The sequence below is a fragment of the Nesoenas mayeri genome (assembly GCF_963082525.1).
Source record: "Nesoenas mayeri genome assembly, chromosome: 15".
Lineage (NCBI taxonomy): Eukaryota > Metazoa > Chordata > Aves > Columbiformes > Columbidae > Nesoenas > Nesoenas mayeri.
In genome coordinates, this window is record NC_137559.1 from 4256385 (window position 1) to 4275376 (window position 18992).

General features: G+C 41.3%; 1 protein-coding gene across 4 annotated transcripts in view; it reads left to right on the forward strand.

Annotated features, from left to right (window-relative positions):
• USP22 (ubiquitin specific peptidase 22) overlaps positions 1-18992 on the forward strand; it is a 118557-nt gene that overhangs the window by 81736 nt on the left and 17829 nt on the right. For all 4 annotated transcript variants that reach the window (XM_080354104.1, XM_080354102.1, XM_080354105.1 and 1 more), the window contains exons 6-7: positions 12087-12256; positions 18833-18980. In XM_080354104.1, coding sequence (XP_080210230.1) covers positions 12087-12256; positions 18833-18980 — 318 coding nt within the window. The remainder of the gene's footprint in view (positions 1-12086; positions 12257-18832; positions 18981-18992) is intronic.

The following is an 18992-nucleotide window of genomic DNA, read 5'->3' on the forward strand; positions in this document are numbered from 1 at the left end:
AAATACCTTGAAGGGTCTACAGCTTAACAAGTATTTTCAAGGCTGGTTGTCATGATGGCTCCGTATCGATCATTCAGTCGTTTCGACAAACACAGTTCCTGTTCTTTGCTTACTGTTGTTCTTTTCTGATGTTGGGTGTTTTCTGTCACCTCTCCCCAACCTTCCTGCAGTTATCGGATTAATGATTATTTTCGTGCTCTGGTTCATAGGACTTTAATGTCTTGAATTTGCTTTATATGTCGTGTAAGATAGAGCAGCTCCTACTTTATGTGGTTACTTTAGGAGCTTCTCCTACCTTTATTCAGCTGCTTTGAATTCATTCAGTAACACACTTGTAAGGGGTTTGGCTTCATTATTAAACTAAGGCATTTTATGCAATTCATATGCATATGTGTAGCATTTCATGTCATGTTTTCTGCTGTGCAGAAATAGGTCCCGGTTTGTTTCTCTAATTCTTGATGTGCCGTGTGCTTGGAGCGCATCATGTTTTCATCTTTCTCCTCCAGCCAATTGACTTTTCAAGTGTTACAGGGATCGGAGAATCAAATCTGTTACTGACTATCAAAGCATTATATGATTATTTCCAGTGCTGTATATGAAAGGTGTTTTTATTTCTAGGGCGTGTTCTGCAAATTGGAGATCCAGATTGTCTGTGTGCGTTCCCCAGTGTGTTCACCTGCTGCTGAGAGATCCTGAGAGACTGGATCAGGTTGAAGCACAACAGACAAAACTTGTTCAGTGGGTCTTGATGTGCCAAGAAGGGAATTCAGAAGTTTGGTACAAGTTCTGCTGCAGAACTTAATGTCTTTTTCAGTCTTACCGATTTCAGCTGAGAGAATCAAATCGAGGCGATTGCCACGGGTGATTACATGCTGTGTAGCTTTCTGGGTTTGAGAACATGATGTATTGGTTTCTTCTTGAGACACCTGAGAGAGAAAAACAATTCTGCAATGCAGGTGGTCAGTAAAAATGCTGAAGGTAAGAAATTACAGCTATAAAACCTGACATTTTCCATAGTCTTGAAGGAGAGGATAAAAAAAAGACCTTTATTTGCCCAGAGTGTTCACAGGTCCTCCTGCCGGGTGACTTACCAGAAGGTTCAAACCCAATCTTGCATATTGCAGAGATCTTGGCTTTAGCTCCCCTTTCTCCATGTTTGTTTTAAACTTAAGCTTGGCTATGGGAGACAGTAAATTCATATCAGTGCCCATTATATTTATAAATATTTTAAAAACAGTTTTTAGGTGCGGATTTAACTATGTCACCTTAGTTTAGGAAAAGGCCTTTCCCTGGCTTGCTGCTTTCTAAAATTCAGGCTATTCTTGACACTACAAATACAGAGCAGCTGTTGCTTTAACAGGAAAAGCAATTCAACTTCACATCCTGGCCAGGAGAAATTGCTCCTGGAGTATTTCTTTTATCTTACCTAGATGAAAACCCAACCTTTGTGGACCTGTCACATGAAACTTTGTTGTCTCAGGATTGTTGTCCTGCTCTGCAGCTGCAAGCCGGCCAATTATTTACTCTAAAGGGATGTATTTTTACTTGTATTCTGATCTGTTCCCTTTCACTATTATTGTGATCAGTTTGGAGACACGTTGGTTGGATTTGGCCATGGAAGGATTCTGTTGAGGTATTTCTTTTCCTTCTTGTGAAGAAATAAAACAGCTCATGTCATGGGTGCTCAGGTGCATGGAACTTCCTAGTGGAGAAAACAAGTGGTGCCGCAGTATCTTGGACAAGTTGTCTCCTCCCTCATTTTAGGAGCTTTTCTAAAGCTATTGCTATTTGAAGTATTAAAAAAAAATATTCTAATTCCGAAGCTGTACTGCTGCTAGTATAGGAGTTTATCTGTGTATTTCATAGTGTATGTTGTATCTACCATATTAATGTTGTTCCAGTTCTTAAAGTCTGCATTATTTTTTTAATGAGATGACACTGGAACATTTCAGAATACAAGTATGTCGGGGATACTGCAGGATCTCATCACTGGAGAGGTCGAACAACAATGCAGGGAAATATTTGTGAGGAATAATATGAGTAGCATTAATTCTGCTTTGAGTTAGAGGCCTAGATCAGGTTACTTCTAAAGATCTTCTACAGCTTCGTTTCCTGTGATTTTACTGGAAGATTCAATGCACTTTTCAGTGGTTTGGTCAAACACATTCACTTCATTTTGTTTTAGAACCTTGTTTCTTAATTTAAATTCACAGGGAAAAAGTGCTTGCAGTCCCTTGTGTTGCTTGAAACAGCTTTTCTGTTTACACAAGCTATATGAAAAATTAAGGGTAAGAGGTTTATTTGTTTGTATTGCTGGATATTTTAGGAATGCTGACTCATTTTACCAGGCTGAGGGTGTGCACACATGCACAAATTACCATCAAATCAAGGATGGGAACTTAAAGGACATCAAGTGCTCCCACCTCGGCTGTGTGCTTGGTCTTAACCCAAGGGTACAGTTACTGCGAAGTAAATGATGGGCTGTAACCTCACAGCCTGGCTTACCATGCCCACACCCTTAAAAGAGATTGCTTGCCTCGTTTGAGTTGCTTTAGATCTGGAAAAACAGAAATAAAATTGGTTGGTCAGTGCTGTTCTGGACAATCAGGGCACACGGTGCTTGCCGAACTCACAAGGTGTTTACAGGTAAATGAACCACAGGGAGCATTCTCTAAGGCAAGCAATGGAAACTGCTCTGGGCTGTGGAAGGCTTCATGTTTTGGCATTGTTATTTTGCGGATTGATTCATAGATGTACATATTGTCAGTATAGTATAGAGAGCACTTTGTGTCTGGCACACTGTGTATGCTGGGGAATCATTGTGTGGCTTGGGGGTTCTGTTTCATCTATGCAATGATAATATAAAATGCTATACTTCTTGTGTTTGATCATACTCTCAGTAACTTTTTGATCCATTTGCTCCAAGGATATGCAGAAGAATCTATAGTAAAGCCTTCTTTGGTAGTCATTGCTTAAAGATGTGCATTTTTCTCCTAAATCTGGCAAAGTTAAGTGTAACCTTTCTTCAGTCTCATCTCCATTTGTTGCTGATTATGTTATTACTAGAAATTCTTTATTTAAATAGGCTACAAACATGTATGTCTTATGCTGAGCCTTTAGTCCAGTGTTGTTCAAATGTTACGTGATTGCTTTTAAGTACGACACGATACAGGGACACTGCACAGCTCTTCCAGAATTGATTTACAGCTGCAAACTTAAATTTTCCCCAACCCACACTAGCAGGTATGACACGAGGAAATAAATCGAAATACCAGATCCAGGTGATCTCTTTGCGTGATCCTGTGACTTTTTGCATTACTGAAGCAAATGAATGATGCATTGAGCCACAAATGCAAAAGCTCATGCGCAGAACACCTGTGTAGTCTAAAAAAAGAGGTGGAAGAGTCAGCAGCCCTGATTGTAGCAGCAGCTGTCACCTGTTCTCCATCCCTGCCTGGGTGGCAGCGGGGCGGTTAATTTTGGTTTCCAGAGCCCTGTGGTAGGAACAGGGATACAGGCATTGGGGCTGTGGCTATTTTGCTCCCCAGTCTGTGTTTTTAGACAACCACCTGTGCTGTCGATTTGTTCCAGCGGAGGGGATGCAAGCGCTGGCTGTCTGAGACCGACAGTTCCTGCATCCCTCCCTCATTCTGGCACTGCCCTTTTGTCCTGAGCTGCATGAACCTGCTCAAAGGGCTAAAGGCCCATCACTGTTTGTCTGCCACGAGTTTCACCGTCTCGAGGTGAGACTTTTTCTTCTGCCAGACGGGCAGGGTGAACCGATTCACCTGGAGTCGAGTGGGTACCAACTGGGCACAAGGGGAACATCCCTTTGGGCATCAGTGAGCTGCTAGATGGGCTTTGCCCTCATGTGGAAATGCCCTCGCCTTCCCTCCCTGGCAAAGCCCATCCCTGTGTTCTGTATTGTGCTGTAGTATTAATCGGGATGTGTGATGGGATGACAGAGTGACGGGCGCGTTCCGCACATCTTGCAGGTCAGGGTCAATGTTTCAGGCCAGTCCTGATGCTGACGGAGCCGCGGTTGGAACCACTCCAGCAATGGGGACTCCCAAACTCCCTTGCCACCGTGTTTTCTAACTGTGAGACAATTATTTTTAATATCTAATTAAATCTCACTTCTTGGGAGCTCAGTCTTTTTTTATTATTATTATTAGCTTTGGTAGGCCACAAGAGTTAATTACAGTTCTCTTTGCCGTGGCCTGTGACACACTTGAAAATTGTCAGCCTGGCTGGTCCTCCATCAGCACTATCATTTTTTTAAATTAATTAACTCATCGAGTGGGTTCTTCAGTTGTTTCTCCAGTTTCAAATATTAATTTCATGCAAATTTTCACTTGTGGTCTTGACTTCTCCCCAGTTTGCACAGATCTCTTTTAAAATGGGTGTTTGGTTCCAGACATCATCCAGCTGTTTTTTGGTTGCCAGGGCAGAATAACGACCTCCAGTACTTCTCATATTCCTGTTAAGTTTCAAAATGCCGTTTGTTTCAGAACTACAGAACACCAAGTCATTTAGGTTGAGTTGCTGTAGCCATTGCTCCTTATTTTGTGTTGATCCACTTAATTTTTCTTGTTCTCTACTTCAGTTGTGTTTATTGACTTTAATTGATTTCAGATAGTTTCTCCCACTTAACAAGTTGCTCTTGAATTATTGTTCTACCTTCCAATTACGTTTGCACTATCCTGATGTAGCTTGCCCCTTTTGTAAGTATATATTATGTGATGTCACTGAAGCTATTGAATAAAAATAGCGATTGCCATCTATTCCTCGTTAACTAGGAGGGGTGGGGACAAACTAAATGCTGGGAAAACATAATTGGTGTCTCAATCGCCACTAATTCCATGAAAATCCAGCTCAGAGCAGCGCAGATGTGCTGTGAACAGTATGAACAGATAAAGAGCCTTCCAAGAAATACCAGGGAATGCAGCGTGGAGGCACAAAATCTGGTTGCGTAAAGAATGTAACCACATTTGTTTAGTCTGGACTACTTAATCTTGCCTGTAAGGAGCTGGTGCTCTTGTTTTTACCTTGTGCTGGGGATGAACTAAATGATGCTCATAGACACATTGGAAAATAAGTTCATCTCTGCTGCTGAACACACGCTACAAACATCATGACAGTTTAATGTAGGAAGGTTATTACCTATTGGGAACTATTAATGGGGTTCTTTGATATTTCAAGGGAGAAGGAGTAAAAACTGTGGCTTTTGAATGACAATCCTAACACGATATAAAAAAGGAGAAATCTGGAGTGTCCTGTGAATGTCAAGGTCTCTTGCTGCACACAAATATACCAGAAATGACCAAAACAATACTTTGAGTTGTCATGTGAACCTGAATGAAGTACTTAAGCGTAAATTTAAGTGTTGTATTTAAGTCATAACACTTAACGTGAGATTTTTCTTAGAAGCAGCAAAACTGGGAGATATCAACCGAAATGTTGGTTTGGGTTTTATGAACCACTTATTAATCTGAAAGGTGCTGAAGTGACTCTCTTTTCTAAAAGCAAAGTCACCCTTGGCCAGTAATGAATATCTTAAGAAAAATAAGTAAATGGCAGAGCCTCTAGTTAAGGTCACAACTTGCATCCAGCGCATGGGATACAATTCCTGTTGGTGTGGGGTTTTTAGTTGCCAGTTACTCAGCTATAGAACAAATCATGTTTGGTTAATTCCTTTTAATTGACTGACCAACCCATGTTTGCCTCTGGGTGAAGCTGTGTTAATAGGTGAACAGATTGGTAACGAGGATTCATTCCGCTTACTGTGTGCAGCGGTGACATAGTAAAACCGAGAACTTTCTGAGTTTGGGTGATTCATCCATCTAAATAGTCTTTGTCTTCTGGTGATACATACAGGGAGGAATTCTTACTCTATTCTGATTCTTTAAACAGGTAATGATTTGGTTGTTATATGTCACTCATGGCATAAACTTCTTTGGTCTGGTGTGCCACCTTCTGTAGCCGGACTTCAGGATTTTCAACTGGAAACAAACTCAGGGACAGTTTCCTTTTGTACACATAAGCAAATTTTTTTCTATTGAGCAATCTGTTATTTCAATAGTAATGGAAGAAATGCAGTGATCCAGAATCCTGTTGCCAGAAATTGAAAGGGTAAAGATGGGGTTTTCGTTTAGAATGCAAATATTTCTTTTTCCTAAGATACATGTTTCTTTCCAGAAAGCCTTTTCTGATGTAATCGCGTTTCTGTCTGGGTAGGCTTGGGTAATCTTGTAGTTTATGGCGCGATGCATAATGCAGTGTATCTAAAATAGTTCTATAATTTCATTTCTCTCCATTAATAGTATTCTCCATAGTCTTATACAGACTGGTTCTGTTTTCAGTGCCTTCTGTGTTTTAGGTTAGTTTTCCCTGTGCACATTGGTTCTTAGATCGGGGTTTCCCAGACGGAGCAGTGGGAACGTGTCCTCCAGCCACTCCGGAGCGCGTGTGTGTCTGTTCGGGCTCCCGATGGAACGGGCCGACTCTTTATTGGAGTCCTAAGAGCCTCCCCACGAAGCTGAAAGTTCCCCTGACTGTATGGTCACAGACCTGGGGTCACCAGGGGCCACCTTCATTCCCCTTGAACAGCAAATTGTGTGCGAGTAGATAATTTGCTGCCAAATCACTGCTCTGCAGGTATAGCCTTTAACTTGCTTCTAGGCAGAGTGTGTTCATTTCAGGGTTATTTTTAGTAGTTTTTGACCATGCTCTGAAATTTTATAGGTGTTTTAAAGTTTGCACTTGCAGAACTTTTTTGCTTAAGTTGTCTCAAACTCCCCACATCTTCCTGAAGCGTTACTGCTGATGTGGCCTTAAAAAGCCATCAGAATATTGGGTGGGCGTTTTTATTAACTCTTGAAATATATGTGTGTGGGGAAATCCCTAACCATTTCATACGCTTTTATTCCTCATGTGCTCCTCTAACAGCCACTGAAACCAGAGCCCATAGCAAAGCCCCCTGGTTGCTGCAGGCCCCCTCCCAGCAATGCTTTGCAGTCCTGTTGCTGACAGGTATTTCAGTTCAATCATGTACCGGGTCACATAAATGTTTTCCATCCTTCTGTGTTCTTTATCAAAGCTGTTTGGGGTCTGTTATTTATGAATATTATTTTTGCAGTGTTTGAAAACCAGACAAACCCCTCAGTTTCTGTCTTGATACCTTTCTGCAATATAAAGAAGGTGTAATACCTAAATACAGTGGCTTGTAACTGGAGGAGTGAATTTGTGCTTTTGCCTTTATCGTAGAAGTGGTGGAAGAATTTGGTGATTTTCAAGATAACTTTCAAGATTGACATCAAAATTTTCCTATAAGAGATGAACTGAATGTGGTCAAACTGTTTGCTTGTGCCCTTTAGAAATAAACAAAGGAAAATAAATTCATTCTCTACAAATTCTACAGCAGAGCTATGAAACTGTTTGAATGTAAGGAATGCAACTTACACCTTTTTGGAAACTTGGATTGTGCTCAAACACCTTTTTTTCTTCCTCCCTGTGCCCTCCAATTGCTTTTTGTTTTACAGTGGATCACACGCTGTGTATTTACTGGAGATGGAGATGTTGAATTGTTAAGTTTTTAAGATCATGTGGTTGAGTTCTTTTTCATTTAACTTGACTGCAGCAAAAGTTTATGCGACTTTTTCTTAAACCGTTGCCAAAATAATACCTGAGTGTGCAACAGGTAAGTCTGTTTGTAAAAGTAGTTCTGTAAAAACATCTGAAAAAACCTTTTTCTAATACATTTGACTCTGTATTCCTGCTTCTGCAGTTCCGTGTGGGTTTCATGCAACCACTGAGAAAAGGTGATTCAACTGAAGCAACTTGGGATGAATTCAGCAAAACTACACATTTGTTTTTGTTGATAACTCACATGGGCAGTAGTGTCACAAAATGTCACGCTTTTTTCCTGGGTAGACTCATAATTTCACGTATCTGCATTCTGCTGCTTTCTGGAACGTTACCGACCCCATGTTTGCTGATAACCCCGTTAGCCAAATGATGCCGGGTTTGGAAACAGAGCAGGAGCTCTGGGGCCAGAGTTTGTACTGTGTACACACTGGTGATGGACAGTGGTCTGCGCCTGAAACCTGAGAGCCAGGAGAAAATGTGGCTTTAGTTTGAGGTGCCAAGAAGTAGAGCAGTTCTCCCTCGAAATACAATTCCAGAAAGGTGCTCTGGAATGATGTTGCGGTTCCTGCTGTGTGAACATAGGGCGAAAATCCAAAATTGTTCTAGAAATCTTCACTGCTGTGCTGTGCTGTTTGTTTCCAAGGGTTATGCTGAACTCACTAAATATTTTAGTGAACGCTTCCTCAGCTTGCACTGACTCCTGGTACTGAATGATGGAGCTTCAAGGAAACATCAACACCAGATGGGGGACGGGGAGGGCTGGGGGCTCGAAGGTGTTGCCAACCTGTATTTAATGTAAAAAAGATCTTGAGCTGGTTGTGCTTGACTGCATCTGAATGATTTCCTGATTGTTGTACAGAGCTGCATTATATATCGACCTGTGTTGTTGCTTCCAGAACCTTCATTCAAATAAATCAGTGTCTGTGTGCTATTTGTTCAGACTGGTTTGTCTGTCTCTCGTAAGTGCGAAGCCCAGGTTGAGAGGCAAACAGAACCTTTTACAGGAGAACAGGACAGGCACCCAATTGGTTTGTCTGTATTTTGTATTCATGTGTGGTCCTCTCATTTCCCCCCTTTCCCACCTTTAATAGCTGTACGGGTGCGTTTCACAGAGAAGTGGAATTCCCTTTATCTTGTTTTGGTTTTTCATCTCGCCTGCGTGGGTGGACTCGCAGAACCAGTGTTCTAGATCTCCCTGCGTTGCAACAAGCCTTGTTCCCCAGGATTGCAGATCTGTTTCTATGAGCACTGGGAAAAACAAAAGGCTGCTACTGGAAGAAGACTGAAGAAGGGAAGCTGACAAAGGTAAGCTGCTTAGAACCTCAGTTTGACACCATACACAACCATTTTGTCTTGGCAGCAACATGTATTCCAATATTTACCTTTACATCAGCAATCTTCAGCAGTAAAACAGCGCTTTTCCGCTGATTACCACAAGAGCACACATCTGTGTATAGAATATATTCAGTATCTCACAGGTTGCTCTTGCATATTTTAGGAACAGTTCCTAAGAAGCAGAAATAAAGGTAACACTATGAAGCACAGCTAAAATTTGCAAAGTACCACAGCTTTGTTACTAGAGGTTGGATCCTGTTGGCAATCCTTGGACAGTTAATTCACTTCTGTACAATTACAATCTGCTAATAAGATGTTAGTGGAGGCAACTGTTGGTTGGACTAAAAGTGGACTGCTGCATTTGGGCTTCTGGCGTATTATTTTGTGTTAATTTATGACCCAAATGTTGCAATGCCTGACTAGGCCAGTAAATATTGCCAGATATTATTAACGGGGAGGGAATAGGTGTGGCAGACACAAGTCTTCTACATTCTTAATATCTTATTGACCAGAATACTATATGGGCTTTCATTTTTAGCTGCTCTTATTTTCAGCATAACTCATTTTTTCCCCATAAAAGTTAAGCACAAGAGGATGTGTTGCTCTGAGTTCTGTCAGCTCTTTAGTTTACGTACATCAAATGTTGATGTTTTCCAATATGCTGCAGTTAGTTACGCAGTATCGTAGCTGCAATTTGGTGCATCACACCCATTTCATTTCAAACATCAGTTTGAGAGACAGTATAGCAGCTGCAGTCATTGCTCCCGCAAGGATAAGGCTGATGTATATTCCTTTACATTTTTCCCTTTTCAGCCAAGTAAGTTCTCATGTTTTGCTACGTTCCCTCTTTTCTTATTTTTATTAGGGTTTGGAGTATTCACATTTCAGCCTTGTCTGTTTTGCAGGTTATTTGTCTTGGTTCAGTCAAGTGAAGTCGATGCCTATGAAGCGCCACCTTAGACCTGTGAAAAACAGCCGCTAAAAGACCAAGCAAGTAGAGTAAACCAAGAGAGCCGTCTGTGTTTGCCCGTTGTATCTTCTGGTGGCAACTGTTTGGAAGATTTGATTCTTGTGGTCACGGGGAAGGAAGGTCCAGCCGCAGGCATGTAATAAATGACGCTTAATAAATGATTCCAAAAAGCTGCCTTTATGTGTTTGCTTTTACTTGTGATTGCTCAATTAAATACTGAGGAGCTCTAGGGTGAGTCTCTAGATGTACCTCCTGTTTATCCACTGGTCTTCTGCGTTGTGCAGGCTGACTTGGAATTCTGATGCTAACCGGAGGGACCAAGTTTTCAAGGGAGAAATAGGGAGAGACTCTTGTGCTTCTCAAAATACCTTGGTGCATTGTAGGCATTTTCAGGGAGCCTTGCAGGCTTTGTTTGCACAGTCTGATTTAAACAAACCCAGGAAGTTTTAAATGAAAAATACAGGGGAGAGGTAAGCGAGAGGTACTCGCCAAACATTTCCCTGCTTGCGCAGCATGAACACGTTTCTGTCGTGACTTTGTTTGCAGAGACTGGGGATTGGAATAGGATTGTGGACAAAGCTGAAGCATCACACTGTATTTCAAGCTGCTACAACAAATTAACTATTTAACACTTTGCTAATGTTGTGCGTACACTGGTTGCCTCCCAGCGTGAAAATAAAGCAAATAATTGCAATAAGCTTTCTGCCTAGGAGAAGTTACTGTAATATAATGAGAAACTTTGTCCTGTACTATGAGTAAACAGAAGCAAGAGGAAGCTGTTGGAAGGAGGACACTGTTCCATTAAATACAGGAAAACAATTAAGAGGGCTGTGTGTCCATTGCCTGCAGCTCAGTGATGCAGCTCAAGCTGATGTGGTGCCGTTTCTCTCTGGTAACGTAGCAACTGGACCACACCTCCTCCTGCCGAAAGATGCTAAAGAGCCCTTTGAGCACTATCTGCTGTACTGCAAGGGAACTGCACCGTTTTTAATGACCACAGCATTGCCAGCTGATACTTTCTTCTTTTCCTGTGGAATGGCAAGGAAATTCTTCATTCTCTCTCAAGTAATCCTGGTTTTGTGTTTGTGTCTGTGTAATAATTCAGTTTATATTGCAGAAGAGGAATGTGTTAATTTTAAATTAATACTGGATTGTATCTATCAGTGCATTTTATTTTGTTTCAAAGTAAGTTTTTGATTAAAAGTAAGCATTCTTGTCCACCCGATGCTCTTCTCCTTTAGCGCTCCTGTACGGTCGTATTATGTTAACATTTTGGAAGATTTCTCGAGGATTTGAGCATGTTTTTTCTTCTCACTTAGACTTTGCAAATGACTGAAAAGCTTTCCCCACTCCTAACCTCTCTTCTGTTGTGCAACAAAAGAGCTTTCCTTTAAACATCTTGGTTTCCAAGCACAAGAAATCGTCTCTGGGCATTACTGACCGTTTGACTTAAGGTGTGATGAATCCTTTTATGCCAAGTTGAACTTTTTGATGTATGCTGTAGATTAATGTTTAAGTTAGCTAAAACAAGCGTGGAACTAGTATTGTTCAGAGTTTCTCTGTAGGGTTGTTTTGTTCGGCTCTTGGGTTTTGTACAAAAAAATATATATATGTATGCTAAGTCTGCACTGGATGTTGCAGCTTGACTTTGTTTTGTCGAGGCTGTTTGCCCATCTTAAACAGATTATTATTGCATTATGACAGTAGAAACACCTTATTCTGGCTTTGTGAGCCTTTTAAGCTACCTGAAAACTTACTGATTGATTGATTTGAATGCGTTGGTTTCTTACTGTAGCAACTTACCAGTTGTCATTGGGCTTTGGTATCAGGCTGGGGGGAGGGAGGGAAACCAGCCATTGTAAGATAATGCTGTTGGTGTTGCTGTACTTTGAGGTTTCCTTCTTTCTGAGCATTTAAAAAACAAATCCTAGTGTAGTTTGGAAGCTCGCAACAGCTTGTGACTTGAGTACATCAAAACCAATAGCCTGCCTAACCCAATAGAAAAGCGTGTACTTGGAGCTGCGCCTATACAGTAAATCTGTGGCCATATTGTGAAAACTATATCAAAATGCAAATATACCATTTTGTTAACTTGATAATGCTTATGCATCCCCTCCCCCTTCTGTCTTTATAGGTCTACGAGGGCTAATCAATCTTGGGAACACATGTTTTATGAACTGTATTGTCCAGGCACTTACCCACACTCCACTGCTGCGAGATTTCTTCCTCTCCGACAGGCACAAATGTGAAATGCAAAGCCCCAGCTCATGTCTGGTCTGTGAAATGTCTACGCTTTTTCAGGAGGTGAGTGCTGGCTGCCGCAATAGCATCGGCTTTCTGCAGACAATGGTGGTTTCTGACCCTAAAAGGGATTGTGTTCTATGTGCAGACATACCGGGAATGCACATAACGTTTCCCATCAAGGTGTAGAAAATAGAGCAGCAAAGTTGAGTGAGACCCTGCTGTCAAAAATACCCAACTGCTGAAACGGGAACTATTAGTCTTTTAGGACCTATTTTTAAGTCACCTTGTTTAGGCAAAGCTGATGTTGGAAATAATTACAGTGGTGCCTGCTTTTCTGAGGCTGATCTGAAGGTCTTTAGGCTTCAAGCTGAATGTGTGTTTTAATTAAAGGTGCAAGTTGTATGGAAAATATGTCACAGGCTCTTTGGGTGATGATGGGAGTAAGAATAAAGCAATAATATATAGCTTTGTGATTAAAAGCACTGGGTTATATAGGTCTGTATACATATTTTAAAGATCTTGGTTCAGTGCTTTCTAACAGGAAGAAACATCTTTGCTGTTGTCTCTTATGTGGAAACCCATTAATGGCTGGGAGGATGTAGAGAAGTGAATGTGTTGGTGCAGTTTGTACCTTGCACATATGAGTTGCTGCTCTTTCTATTTCTGGCCCAGCTGATGGGCTTTCCAAGCTGCCTTTTGCTGTAGGTTGAGTCTGGGCTGGGTGGAGCAGGCACAGTCTTTTCCTTAATAAAGAGCCGAAGAGCTTTGTTAACTACCTTAGATCCACATCGGTAACCTAAGGATTGTGGCTGGATGTGGGTTTCTAGTTTTAAGATGAGTCTTTAAAACCAAACAAACACATCCCATCCTGTGCCTTTCCCTCAGTGATGGGTCTGATTTCTTGGTAAGTAGGAACAAACCAAAACCACAACCCCAAACCCAAGCTCTCATCCACGCTGTCACAGAGCGTGTCAGATAGCTGGAGATGTCTGTATGCAGAGCGTGTCTTTTGTGGCTGTGCTATCATAGAAGTTCATTCAAACAGAAGCCAACCTAAAATAGCTTTACCTTTATCTTGTGATTTTCAATTTGATTTTACTTCTGTGCCTTTTTCACCAGAGATTATTCTTTTTGGTCATTGCAGATGATTTTAAAATATGTGGAAGGTAAAATCCCCTGTAGCCATTCCAGTACAAAGTTGTTTTCTGCTCATACTCAGCATTCATGTGAATTCGCAACATTTTTCATGCGGCTTATCAGTCATTAGCTGTGTGTTATAGTTCTGATTTTTTGTTGTATTTTTCAGTTATTCCTGAGTCTGTCAGGAGAGGAGGTAAAAACAAAAGGCAGGCAATGCCAATAGGTAGCAGCTGCAGGATTATTGAAACCAGATGTGCAGTTAAATGGAGAAATATCGCTTTGCCTAAATAACAAAACAATAATCCATAGCATAGAAATACCAGTTTCTGTACACTGTTAATATAGAAATTGATTTGCTCACTTAGAAAAAAAGCTACTCTTATAATCTTGATATCCTTTCAGCAAATTGTGGTATAAAGTGTCATTCCAAAGAATACGACCACATTTGGTTTACACACATGCATTTTTTATAAAAATCCCTTGGGAAAGGGGAAATGAGTATTACATTTCAGATCGAGGGGCTGGAGGAAAGATCAGGCCTGTCTAGGTAATGATTTTTATTTCCATTTTTGCACGCGGAGCCCTGTTGATGGCCTCGTTTTCCTTTGGCCAGACCACGTACAAGCGTGTAACAAAGAACAGGCTGTTACCCAAAATGGGGCTTAAATGCAGCATTCGCATTAGTTTCAGTTGTAATCAAGTTTAATTTCATGCACAACTTGGGGAGTCGCAGCCTTCGTTTTCCCTGGTCAAAATTCCTGCCTGTGTTTGCATTAGTTCCAATAATTAACGTTCTGCAATAGGAGTGTAAATGAATGAGGGAAGAGCCGTATAGACTGAAGGCAGCAGTGCAGTGGTCTCTGTCCTTATTTCACGTTGAAATACTGCAACAAAACAACAAAAAATGACTCGACCACCCCGTAAAACTGTGGTGTCTGTAACCAGCTCGGTAGATTTTCACTTGCAAGCAGTAAATACCATGTTACGTTTATAGCTCTGTCAGCGCTCGTTGTAAAATTCTGTTTCCCAGTGAGTTTTAATTTCTCCACATTGAGAATTAAAACCAAAATACTGCCTTTTTGGAGCAGACTGATTACGTGTCATGCCCCAACTGTACACAGTGGTTACAATGGAGATTCCTGCTCTGTCTTTGCAGATAAGAGATCCGAATGAAGGAAAGCTAACCAGCGGAGATTTCAGTGCGATGGTTACGAATTCCTTTGTAATTGAATTACCGGGAAAACTTTGGTTCAGATTCTGTCTTGTTTTTACGTAGCTTTCCCACCGGGATTAACCAATGTAGTTATCCCAAGGCGTCTCACCCGGTGACAAACGATCAGGGCAAGGGTTAAAACTCCATCTCCCCTCCACCCTTCTTTTCTGGAGGTGTGATCTTAGGCAAATGGAATGCCAGGGGATCTGGCAAATGCACTAAGAAGCTCCAGGAGAAAGAGACTGTTTTGAACATTAAACGAAACTCCCTGTACATAAATAAGCTTTGCCGTTTTGCTTCTTAAACAGAAAACGCTTGTCCCTTTTTAAAGATCATTTAGTTCTATAGGCTGTGTGATTTGCCTGTGATAAATAGGAAGCTACAAAGTTCTACCTCAAAGTAGGTTGATGGTGAGTAATGAGTGTCAGATGGTTCTCGGAAGGTTTTTTTTTCCTGGTAGCTTTTCTTGTGAATATGCCAAGCATTGAATCTCTGTTTGTTTTAAAAATATCTGACTGCATCAATTAACATTCTCATTTATGCTACTTGCAACCTATTTCTCAATAGAGTCATGACATGAATTACACTGCATAAGAATGGAAAGGATTTGGGAATAACAGATAGTGGTGAAACTGGATGAAGGGAAGAGAAAACACACAGAATCCGTTCATTGAGCCTTTTGGCTGAAAGGGTTTGTGCGCTACTTTTTACCTACTGGTATTTGTGTGTTAGTTTTGCTTTGCCAGAGGAAATTAATTTGAAGATGGTCCGTACCCTAAGGTTTAACCTGGATCCTGTACAGAGTGACCACTGGATATGGTGGGGTTAACGGGTCCGTGTTTCGGTGTGTTCTAGGACTGGAATAGCAAGAACAACTGGGAGTATATAGCAGAATGTAAAGAACAAAACCTGCTTTATTCCCATCATTACTCATCCTCGTGAGCCTATCAAAGTGCACAGCACAGCTACGTGGAGAGCTGAGAAGTGAGGATAAAAAGAAGGAAGAATGAGATGATTTATGGCTTGGATGCTTGAAGATGTACACCGTTGAAAGGGCCTATGTGTAAAATAAGTTACAGCAAAGGTGCGAGGGAGAAAAAGTAGTTAATGCTCTTTACATAGAGAGGGGCCTTGCATTTTTTAATGGGAAATGCAGAGTTTGTGCCGATTTAGTAAAATCTTTTATCTGAAATAAGTATAGTACATACAGAGTATGTGCAAGCAAAATGTTTTTTCTGCCCCCTAGAACCATTGCTCTTTGTTGAGAAGCCTCCGGTAGCTGTTATTTTCTTCTGAAAGGCACGTATATTACCCACTCCCTTTATGCACTGTAAATTTTCAGAACACTTCAAGTCTTGAGAATGTGTAGAAGGAGGTTTTAGCTTCTCAAATTGGACTGGAGCCTGATACAGGATTTATGCTTCTAAGTTCTTGATTACAAAGCTTGGAGACTGTTGAGTTGATACACGTGCGGGGTGGATCAGACGGATCTGTTTGTTCACCTAACTGGGAAACTTCTGTGCGCGTGTTTTTTGGCAGGAGGAGGAAAGTACAGATGTCTGTGGTGGTATGTTTGGTTTTGTTAAACTTGTAATATCTGTATATTTTCAGTAACAATAATGCAAATTACAAAGCTTGCAATCCTCTAAGGCCCCTATAGATTCTTCCTTTCAGAATCCAAGAGCAAGTGTTTTAAGTGCAAAAAGGAATTACTGTTGTTTGAACCCTGGTTTGGGTCCTTTATTTTTCACTTCCCCTGGAACAGCAATTAAACAGTGTATTACCAAGCATTTTCTAATTGCTTGAACTACTTCTCTCCAAAGACAACTGATACTGCTGAATTGAAAACAAATTTAAACAAAATACATGCTTAGAATTGTATTTGGAAGAGCTGGGCCATTGAAATGTTTTTAAAGGTGACTTGCAAATACATAATTGTTTGCACACTTTAAAAGTTTGTATAATAGCGATTGAATAAGACTTCACATGGACTTCTTTCCTCTCTGGGGATTGGAACAGCCCTGATAAGGTGCTCTTCCCAGCAACAAGGAAATGTCAGAGATGGGATGGATGGAAACATTGCAGTTGAAATATTGTGATTGAATGTGCTCCGATTCTTTTGTTTCATTTTTAATTTATTAGAATACTGAAGCTGTCCCCCACCCCCACGTATATTCAACAACGTTCTTACTAGGTGTGTTTCTAGTTTCTGCGTGATAATAGCCAATAATTTGATAAAGCCTCTTGTTAGATTCTTCTAATCCTAATGAAGCACCAGAGAATGTAAATTCTGCTGGCAGGTCTATGTCTGCAGTGGAGTAATTACAGAGAGTGCTGTTGGTTAAAATGACCGGAGAGCTCTGGGACTAATTGTAAGGAGTGACAGAACAGAGAAGTTTTATTGCTGCAGTTCCCTGAATTATGTTGCGCAGCAGCTGCGTCAGCAGATTTCAATTACCGTCCTACTGCTCCGGTCCCTTGGTGCCGTTCTTGTTGGCATCACGGTTAACTATTGATCTTTTTATTTATAGAAGCGTTTTGGGTTGTTTGGCTGCAGAGGTAGATCATCTTGTTTGGAAAAAGCAGAGCTTGCAATGAAGAAATTTCCTTGCCTGGAAATACACTGAAACCATATAGAAAACCCTACAAATATGAGGAGTAGATGAGAAGGTTGTGCTACCTTTAGTCTACCTGTCCCTCAAAATACATGTTTTATCTGAGCAGGTTTGTAGCACAATGCCTGTGCTTGCACGGATCTAAAATGCTCAGAGACTGGGGAGGGAGATACTTAGGGCTGATGAAGGAACCCTGCTTTTCCAATCAGAGTGAGAAATTGGGTTTTAAATCGTATTTTTGTTCTGTGTATTTGCTTCTTACTGTCCCCTATGTTTGGGAAGAGTAACTGAAAACAAACTGCCATCGATTTGATGAGATCTTGGCAAAACATAATTGTGGTGTTGCAAGCACCCTATACTGGAAAATACCTTTTCTAAAGGTTAGTGAAACCACATTTTCACTTATTAAAAATAAATGCAGCCTGAAGGCCAAGTGAATAAATTCTTCTGGGCCTTTCCTGGCACCCTGCAGGGACAGCACAAGCATCTCTGGTTTGCTTTGGGAACCGGTGTGGTGGTTCGGGGTAGTTTTACACAAGACGGGACTGTTGGCTTTAGTCTCTGACTCTGAATGTCAGAATTGGCAGCAGAACTGAGGACCCAGGATGATGAAAATGAAGAGTTGCAGCAGTAGCACGTGTGTGGAAATGGAGAGGGGAAGGCAAGGAGCTGAACCTCAGCCCATGGATGGAAACACAGACCCTTAGGATGGAGGGGTTGGGCTATTTCTTTTTTAAGTAGGACCTGTTCTTTTAAAAAAGAAAACTGTCGGCAGTTATGTGTTGTCCTCCTGCCTGCTGATTTACCTCCCAGCTGTGTCACCGCTCAGCAGTGGTGTTTCCCATCACAGTTTTGCTGACTGAATAATTTCTCTGCAGTCTCTAATACACTTCTGGCAAAACCACCCGGGGCAATTTCAGTCCCTCCAGTAGCCAACTCATCAGATTCTGAGTGAAGCACATTAAGAAGCAGATGCAGGAGCTGGTCCAGGACCAGGACTCCAGCAGTGACACCCTGACATTGGGGACAGGTGAATGAATGGGACCTTGCGCTCTGCAAATACTGTGCTGAATAAAGTCGTTTCTATAAAGCTTTGTGCTGTTATAGGAGCACAAAGAAAGGCAAATACTGGCATGAAGCTGCTGTCCTGCTTGGAATTTCTTCCGTAAGATGGGGCTTGGCAGAGCTGTTGGATGCAGCGTTTCCATGGTTTGGGGCGGCGCTGGCTGACAGTTGGCATCAATATTAACATCTTCAGTGTTTGTCCTGATTTTAGGGGGCATGTAATTTGTGAATGAAATTGCTGATCTCTCGCAAACGTAGGATTTTTTTTCTCTCCTCCCCAGGCTATTTTAATAAAAGCCAGTGGATCAGTAAGGAATTTTTGAGTGTTTGTGTCTGTTTCCTCACCCTGCCCGTGCCTTTTTTTGGCCAAATCATCACAAAATTTTGAAATTTCAGGGGAGAAAACAGAGGTGCTTGGTTCTGACATCCATTCCTCAGTAGTCCGTGATAAAAAGCTGTCTCTGTATTTGATTATTAACGCCATCGGAGTTAAATGGTTTAAATTTATCTGACTAATTGCACTCATTTAAAGTTTTTAATAATTAAATGCACTGAGGCTGTGTAACTTGTTAACAGTCATGTCCTTTTCTTTGCTTTGAGCAGTTTTACTCTGGGCACCGATCTCCTCACATTCCATATAGGTTATTGCACCTGGTATGGACTCACGCACGGCATTTAGCAGGGTACGAGCAACAAGATGCACACGAGTTCCTCATCGCTGCGTTAGATGTGCTGCACAGACACTGCAAAGGTAAGGCTGGTC